Below are 9320 nucleotides of genomic sequence, written 5' to 3' on the forward strand. Positions count from 1 at the left end.
ATTGATGTCTCTGTATTGACCGACATGCATGGCATTCCCTTTTGAAAAAACAATGGAAGTCAATGTAAAGTTATATGTAATCCAATGTAATATAAAGAAGATTATGATGATAATATAAATAAAAAAAAATTGAAGGTGTTTGTGCATAAAATGAATGGAATTCTATTTAGGCAAGAGGCGTGCTTATGTGTACAAAGCAAAAAATCAACGCAGTGACCCCCGGTGGCAAACCAAATAAAACCAGAGTAATCTGGGGAAAGGTTACTCGTGCCCATGGAAACAGTGGCATGGTTCAAGCCAAATTCTGAAGTGACCTTCCTGCTAAGGCCACTGGACACAGAATCCATGGGATGCTGTACCCCTCATGGATTTAAGATAATGAAAAGTAAATGAATAAAAATGGAAGAAAATAATCTGCTTTCTTAAAACTTTTACAAGTAACTCCTTTAGTATTTTAAATTACATATGGTTCAGACTATATTTCCATTGTAAACCAGTATTCAGGGAATAAAAAAGACACGTCTTAAAAATCTTTTTTTCAATACATACATACATTAAGAGAGGAGGGCCAGCTCATTGGGGAGGTGGTAATATGCTACTGCGGTGATCAGTTTCCATAAGCACTAGTTCCCCAGCCATGCTGGACACACCAGGCATGCATGCCCATGATCCCCGCCGTCTGGGAAGGTGGGTGGGAGGTGAGGTTAGACCACAGCAGGAGACTCTGTTGAAGGTGCTTGTCACTTTGATTCCCATGAAAATTAACTTTTTAAAAATTAAGAAGAATGAAGTTCCATGCTAACTAATCAAAGGCAATTTAGAATGGTTATATTAAGCAATATCAGATAATATACACTTCAGGGGCCGGCAGGTGGCAAGATGGTTAAGGGTGCTGTACTCCCACATGACCGACTGCAGTTCAAATCTGGAACTGGTGGCTCGCTTTCTCACTTTCCCTCTCTCTCCCCACTCTGTCCCTCTCTGGGAAGGAAGGAAAGAAGACAGGAAAGGAGGAAGGAAGTTAAATAAAGAAATTCTTTAAAAAAAAAAGCCCATGTACTTCAGAACAATGAACAGAACTAAGAAAAAAAGGGAGAGTCAGCCCCATGGCCTAGTGATTACAGGAGATGGATCCCACACAGCTGACCATGATTCGATTCCCAGCCCTGGTAGCTTAAAAAACATGCCAGGTACAGTTGCATACTCAAAGTCCCAACAGATAGATATATGGAAGAAAAGGGACTGCAGCATGATCTTGCCCCATGGGGGCTGCTTTCTCCCTCTTACTCTTTCTGTCTCTGGCAAGCACACACGCCCTCTGGCAATGAAAGAAGAAAAAAGGGGAGGGGGGCCAGCAGGTGGCATGGTAGTTAAGGTGTTGGACTCCCACATGGCTTACAACAATTCAAATCCTGGACCTGGTGGCTTGAAAAATCATGTTGGGCATACATACATGCATGCCCAAAATCCCAAGAGGAGAAAAGAGAAGAGATTATGGTGTAGCCATCTCCCCGGAAGTGATTTTTTTTCTCTCTCTCTGGAGAGTGTACACACCCTAAGATAAAAACCTTTAAAAAAATAATAAAAAAAATAAAGAGGGATATTTCATAATGAAAAGGAGTCACTAATCAAGAAGACCTATGTCCACCTAATATCAGTATCAGAGTTCTAAAATATCTTAAGCAAAAACTACTAAGACAATAGAAGGTTATACAAATCAGGTGAGCGAGGTGGTGGTGAAGGCGGCTGGATCTTACATGACCAACAGCATGGTTCAAGCCACAGACCACCCAGCAACTTGAAAAACGTACTAGGTATGTGTGCATGAATGCCCAAAATTCCAAGGGGAGAATGGAGAAGGGACTACAGTGTGGTCAACCTCCTGGGGGGGGGGGTGCTTTCTCACTTTGTCTGTCTGTCTCTGTCTCCCTCCAGTGAGCACAGCACCTTACAGCAAATTTTTTAGAAGTTATACAAATCTATAATTATAGTTATTTAGTTTTCTTTTTTAATTACTTATTTGATTTGATTTTATCATTATTATTTTTTTTATTTGACCAGAGAGAAACAGAGAGACAAAGGGAGAGAGAGGAGTGAGAGAGAAAGAGAAAGTGAGGAAGAAAACTGCCAGGTCTGGGACTTGAACCGCAGTTGGCCAGATGGGAGACCCTAACCACCATGCCACCTGCTGGCCCCTTAAGTACTGCTTTCAGTGATTGTTAGAAGCAAAAATTAAGCAGCTAACAATGTTCAACTATTACAGACTTGACTGAATCCGTATCTGCACAGCTAGCGAATGAAGGACACACGTGCCGCTCGAATGCACACGTAACCACCGCACACTGTGGGGCATAAAGTAAGGCTCGGTCACCAAAAAGGGAGAAAGTCAACAAAGGGTATTCTCAGAGCACAACGGAATTAGGACCAAAATTCAGCAGCAACAGAAGCCTGGAAAACAAACCCCAAATATTTGGAAATTAAACCCCACTTCCAAATAACCCATGGAGTAAAGAAGTTGCAAGGGAAAACAGAAAGAAAAATACATGTCAACGCATACGGGATTACAGGAAAAAAAAAAAAAAAAACCAAAGTTCTCCTTCCAGCACGACAGCCTACTGGCTAGTGGTTAGTGCTGGCAGTCTGCAGGGGGCCTCAGTTCTGGTCACACTGACCTCTTTGTAAGCTGTGGTTGGCTTCCCCTAGAGTTAGTGATCTAAAACAGCCATCCAATTTTTCTTCACATGACCTCACAAAAAATAAAACCAAGGCTAGATCTTGAAGTTAGGCAAGCAGATTCTCTGGCTACCACAACCAGCCCATAGGTCCAAGTTCGCACTTTTGCAAAGTCACACGTTACTATGTGCTGAGGACCTTCACAGTTGTTCATGAATCATCCCAACCTCAAACACTAAACATGAAATGTAACTAACTCTACATTCTGTGGTCAGGGTTTGAATTAGCAAGGACTGAGGATATCTTCTAAGGTAAACAAGCCAGCAATTCCACTAAGCACACACCCAATAGAAATGCTTACACACGTTCCAGAAGGCAGGGCCCAGAATGTTGATCACAGCACAATTTCTAATACCGAAAATTTAGAAACTATCCAAATGCCCACCAGCAGTAGAATGGACACACTGGTATTCACACACAACTTTCACACACAACAGAACAGTGTAACAATGAAAATGAACAATCCACAACCATACCCAGCAATGAGAGTAAATCTCACAGAGGGTTGAGCAAAAGAAACCTAAAGTGGCCTAGCCAGTTGCTGCTCAGCAGGCTGAAGCCTCATGGCCAAGTTTGATTCCCAGCCCATCCTAAAAGTCAGGTGCAGTGGCATATGCCTGTAGACCCAACTGCTCAGAAGGCGTAGGCAGAGAGAACATGGGTTTGTTTCTCTGAAAGAGCTGGGCATGGTACTTGCAAGCCTGAGAGGTAGGAGATTCCCAACATGGTGGAACTCTGTCCAAACACACACACGCGTGCACACACACTCACACGATGTAAACCTGTGTCCAAAATTGAGAGAATGCAGAAGGGATTGCGTTGTGGCCATCCCCTCTGGGGGGTGATTTTTTTTTTCTGTCTCATCACACACATGCGCCCTATAGAAAAATCTCTTTAAAAATAGAAAAGGTAAACTGACATGAGGCTGGCCATCACTCCTGGGTGTGTCGGGAAGTGGGGATGGGAATGACTAAGGAAACATGGGGGTGTCTCAGTAGTTAGCAAACCCCGTGTCTTTTGAGTACTGCTACCTAGGTGTTTTTAACTGATGAAAAGCCAGTTCAAGTGCACTTTCTAACCATATAATATATATACTTCAACCAAAAAGAAAAGGTGCTTGGAACTAGCAAATATAACCAGATTTTTAAAAACAGAAAAAAAGGTAGAACAAGTCCCCAAAATGATCCAAAAACAAACTTTTTTACTGTAAATAGAATAAAAATAATACAACTGAAGGGGTGCTACAGTTTGTGTCACCCCAAAATGTATGCGTTGAGATTTGGATGTAAAGTATGAAGAGGAAACTTACCACCTGGTATGGGAGATGGGGTCTTTGAGAGTGGTTAAGCTATCAGGGCCCACCCTCATCGATCTAGGTGGGTTTATAAGGAGAGGAGAAAGATTGATGCAAACAAACTTCTGCTCTGCCCCTCGTCAAGTGATCAGGACTCAGCAAGACCCTAACCAGGGGTCAGCAGGTGGCATGGTGGGTAAGGGCGCTGGACTCCTACATGACTGCCTGTGGTTCAAGTCCCAGACCTGGCAGCTTGCTTTCTCACTTCCCCTTGCTCTCACTCTTTCTGTCCCTCTCTGGTCAAATTAAAAAATAAAGTTAAATAAAGTAATTTTTTTTTTAAAGACCCTAGCCAGAAGTGGCTCTGAATTTTGTACCTCCAAACCATAAGCTAAATAAACCTCTATTTTTATAAATTATCCGGTTTCAATTATTTGTAATAAGACATCTAGAAGGGTTGTGTAGAAAAGTCAAAATCTCCTACCGCAGCTCAACAGATGAAACTGACAAATGAAGAAACTACTCCGCCAGTCAGGGAAAGATGTGTTAACATCACAACCCAGGATAATAAGCCAGGCAGGAGGAAGAAAGGGAGAGAAGAATTAATCGGCTCGTTTTCTAAATTCACAGATTTAAAAAGGCCCTTAGGCAGGCAGGGCTGGCTATCTTCTCCGTAAAGGGCACAAGGTCAGCACCTTGGGCTTTGCAGCCCACTTGTTCTGGCGCAGTTCCTCTGCTGCTGTGGTGCAAAGCAGACATGGACACATCAGTACACGGGCAGGGTTACATCCCAATAAAGGTTTAGTCACGGACGCAATTTGAACAATATGATTTCACATACTATGAAAAATATTATTTTTATTTTTATTTACTTTTAAGGGTTTTTTTTTCCTTTTAAGTGTTTACTTCTGGGAGAGCCCAAGCACATGTGCACCAACAGGGCTCAGACTCCGCAAGCACTCCAGGCCTGTGTCACGGACAAGGGCATGCCTAACACACGCAGGGAGGTCTCGGCACAGACCAACCTCTCCCAGGCGGTCAGCCTCACAGAGCGTCCTGTTTTACCACTGCCCCACCAACCGGCCCCAGCTTTCCAAGGCTATTCTTAGCTTCCAGGCAGCACACTCAGGCAGAGGCGGTCTGGCCTGTGGGCTGCAGAGTACATCAGACCCATCTTAAGCTGACAGTGAGACCAAAACTGAAGTCCTCCTAAAACCAGGAATTTCAAAGCAGACTACTAGAGAAGCCCCTGTGGTGTAAAAAATGAGGACCAAGACCTGCACTGGGTCCCTCCACTCTCAGAGTCCTGCCACCCACCCACAGTTAGTGGGCCTCCGTGTTCACAACAGCACCACTTCCAGAGCGATGCGGAAGGAAAACAAGGCACTTACGGAAGGGGTGAAGCAGTCCAGTTTGCGACACATAAAAGGATCCTGCTACAGAGTCTTACACACAACCCCCACAGCGCAGTCATCACAGCATGCACGATGGTTTCCGTCTGAGACAATCACAACAGAGCAACAGGACCAACTAGTTGACCTAAAACTACTTAAACCTAACATCAAATCAGGCAAGGCACATGTCAGTCATAACCAGGACACTCACAGGATGGTGTGCTCAAGGTATTCAAGACTAGTTCCACATGTTGCTGCTGAACACTTCCAGAAAGCTGTGAAAAGCTTATCTTTATTGATCGATGATTAGGATTCAGGGACATCCCTGCTGCTTTGCAGCATATGCACAAAATTCAAATCAAAGCAATAAATACACATAACATCATTTATCATCTCCCCGTAAAATCAGGGCTCTTCCCAGGGCCATGGCCTCATACATCCTGAATGAGGACAGTGCTGCCTTGCAATGATGAAAACGTGCCGCTCCTGTGCTCCCCACATGGGGGCCACAAGACACTCTGTGCAGCCGTGCACACGTGAAATGCACCGAGCAAGGGAGGAAACGAGTACTTTGTGATTTACCAGCCCCGTGTGGCGACTGGCAGCATGTGGGGTGCACAGGGCACCACCTGGAAGGCGAGATGACAGCAGCCATGTGAGGGCATGCACCGTGTACCCTGGATGTACCTGGAGGAGGATGTCCCAGCAGCGAAGACATTTTGGGCACAGCAGAAAAGGTGACAGCTGTCCCGTTGCAGGCCAACACTTCCTCCAATATGAAGAGAAAGCACCGAAGGCACTTCACTGCACCATGTCCCATGGTGGCTTTTAAGCAGCCACTGACCTGCACAGCTTCCCTTCAACCAGAAGGGGGCAGACAGCAGGCCAAGGAGCCAGTGCTCAACTATACAGATCCTTCCAGAACCAGGAGACCCTAAAGGTAGCAGGTCAGTTCCTTTATCATCTGAAAGGGAGACGCCAGGGCAGACAGGGCAGGAGGGAGGACTGCATATGCAGTTGGAAGTCATGGGACCCAGTCCCACAGCTGGTCAGCTGCTCCAGGATGCCTCCTCTGGCCTCGTCCTTTTGGCCTGCCCACCGGGCGAGGGGCTCTTCCGCCGCCTCCGTTTCTCCCGTTGCTGCCGTAACCTCTCCTCCTTCTTCTTCAGATAAGAGGTCATGTTGTCAAAGGTGGCCTTGTACAGACTGCCAAAGCTGTCATCCACACCGGCAGAGCCTTTTGTGGGGAACAAGAACAGAAGCCAGGTGAGACAAGGACTCAGACACACAGCCTCAAACAGTGAGAGCCTGCCAGGCCTGGGACTGAGTTGCTGCAAGGCCTTCCTGCCAAAGGGCCTGAGCTTGGGGGTGACCCAAGTTGGCACTTAGGTGCTCCCCTGATCTGAGGAAGTCAGGGCCATGCTGTGACAAGCTGCCCTATGGTGAGGCACACATGGCAGCAAGGAAATGAGGGGCTGGATCCTGCTGACATCCAGTGTGGGCTGATACAGGCCCTGTCCATGTGATCTTGAGATGACTCAGCAGGCAGACACGGACTGCACTGCAGGACCCGACCAAGCTGCACCCAGACCCCTGAGCCACAGAAACAGTGAGGCAGGAACAGGCAACGGACACAGACTGACGTACACGTGGAGGCTCGAGAGGCGGCGAGGGCCTGCAAGCCCCTGGGAGGGCCTTCCTCTGGCCAAGAGACTCCACAGGGCCACCAGTCTCTGTGACCCAGCCGCCACACATGCTCACCCACCACCACAGGTGGCTTCAGAGGCGTGCTCACAGCAGTCGGCCTTCCTCCCCAGCTGTGCCCACATCTGACTGTGAACGGTCGCTTCACCTGCTGAGCATCTCAGAGAAGCAAGAGCAAGGCAGGCTTTGGCCTGTGCCTGCACAAGCAAGGTGGCCCTGAGCAGGACAGGACCATGCTGGTCACGCCTAGGACACAGGCCATGAGAGCTTCCACACGGGGTCCCTTGACACGATCCCTCAGAGACTTCTGAGGGTGCTGCTGAGGGGATCTAAATCACCTCAAGGCCATAGTCCTGACGCCGTCTCAATCCTTCCACCCTAAGGGAAAAGACCAACAGACGCAAACCTACTGGGATCAGAGCCAGCAGGTCTCAAAAGGAAGGTCATGCAGAAGACGTTTGGACCGTGCCATGCGAGCACTCTGAGACTAAGTGTGGGCTCAAGCCTTTTAGAGCTCCAGGGAGCTCTGGCTGCTAGCTGCAGGGAAATGGGCTTTGCATACTTTCTCTTGAATAACTACAAGTTTATTTGAAAGTCAGCTCCAATACTGGCCAAAACTGGCTCAGCAGACACTGTCAGCCCAGTATCTGCTCATGAAAGTAGGACGAACACCCAGAGCTGGGATCTGCTGTCGTCTAGCAGGTATGTATGTGTCATGTGTATGTGGCGGGGGTGTCATCTCAGTACCCTGGGCCCGTGCACACCAGAGACTGCACCACTCACAAGACAGCCCTGTCCTCCCCCTTGCTTATGGCAAGGTGTCTGGTGATGTGCCTCCTTCCCCCAGCAAGGTGCTTCTGTTGGGAGAATAACTGCCCCTCATCTGCTCTGAGCCACAAAGACCCTCCAGGAGCCCCAAGGACTGACCCCCACCTGACTTCCCAGCACAGCACCCTCTGGGCCACACGCAGCTCTAACAACCCTGATTCCAGCACAGTGTGCCTTCTCTGACCTGTGCTATCCTCCAGGGTTGCCCTTCCTCCAGCCCCTGCCCCGCCTCCTGGACAGGACACCCACACATCCACATATCCACACACCCCACACACCCTCTAGCTTCCCTCACAGATTGGAAGCACTTCAGTCTTTCCAATCACGTAGCACTCTGGAATCTGCTCTTTCCTATAGAGGCGTGGGCAGGAGCAGGCAGTCTGCGGTCTGTTCTCACCTTCCAACATGGCCCAGTCCCCACGAAGACGACTGGAGACCTGCTTCAACACGGCATTTTCAGGAACCGACTGGAAACGACACAGAAAGCCTCCATCAGAAAGAGGCTGGCCTAAAATAGCACTGCAAACACGCTTAGCGTGGCTTCCCAGGGCACAAGCGGGGATAAAGGCCTGGTGAACCCAGTGCACCCTCCCACGAACACCGGAAGCAGGGCCTACATCCTGCGCTAAGAGAAACCTGTGTGCAACTTGTCCCTGCAGTGGGACTATTAGGCACCGCTGGGAGCCATGGGGGCTGCTGGTCACAGGTCAGACACAGGGGAGGGATTAGAAGGCCCTCTGGCTGCTGCCCCCTCAGAGCAAGGCCTCTGAGCCCCAGAAGTACTCAAGCTGAAATGAACTCGGGTGCAGGGTCAAAACCCATGGGTGCTGACCCTCCTCTTCCACAGTTACAGGACCTCTCACCTGCCACTGGCCGCCCTCTGGCCTGCAAAGCACAAGGGGGGTTTCCTGGCAGTCCTGCAGGACCCACAGTCCCTGGGACTCCTCGAAAGCCACGTCCCAGACTCGGTGCTGGAAAGATAGCTGCTGCCTGTACACCAACTGCTGTTGGGGGACGTCAAGCTGGAAGATGAAGACCACTGGGATGCTTCCCAGGAAGAGAGAGGGCTGTTATTACAGGGGCTGCAGGCCCAGGCGGGCAGTGTTAGACACAGGCAGCATCTCGGCAATAAGCGTGAAGGCTGAGCAGCCCCCGGCCAGTAGTGACATCAGAGGCACCTGCACCACAGGCCCCTGGTTGGGCCATATCCCATCCCGGAGAAACTGAGAGATGGTACACATTTGTTAAGTCACTAAGTTCTGGGCAACTTGTTACAGAGCAAGAGGTACCCCATATGAGACAAAGGAGGCAGTCGAAGAGCCGGCCGTGCTGCCTGTGGGGCAGCAGGCAGCCCAGGCACCACGGGC

The 9320-nt window shown here is 48.8% G+C and overlaps 1 protein-coding gene across 2 annotated transcripts in view; it reads right to left on the reverse strand.

The window, feature by feature from the left end:
- Positions 1-5695: 5695 nt before the first annotated feature.
- Positions 5696-9320, reverse strand: part of WDR4 (WDR4 tRNA N7-guanosine methyltransferase non-catalytic subunit) — a 29411-nt gene continuing 25786 nt past the window's right edge. For both annotated transcript variants that reach the window (XM_006169416.3, XM_027768631.1), the window contains 3 exons: positions 8817-9000; positions 8351-8420; positions 5696-6658 (listed from right to left, as the gene is read on the reverse strand). In XM_006169416.3, the coding sequence (XP_006169478.1) occupies positions 6471-6658; positions 8351-8420; positions 8817-9000 (442 nt within the window). In that variant the 3' untranslated portion in view covers positions 5696-6470. The remainder of the gene's footprint in view (positions 6659-8350; positions 8421-8816; positions 9001-9320) is intronic.

Source organism: Tupaia chinensis, unplaced genomic scaffold (assembly GCF_000334495.1).
Source record: "Tupaia chinensis unplaced genomic scaffold, TupChi_1.0 Scaffold147038_1, whole genome shotgun sequence".
NCBI lineage: Eukaryota > Metazoa > Chordata > Mammalia > Scandentia > Tupaiidae > Tupaia > Tupaia belangeri.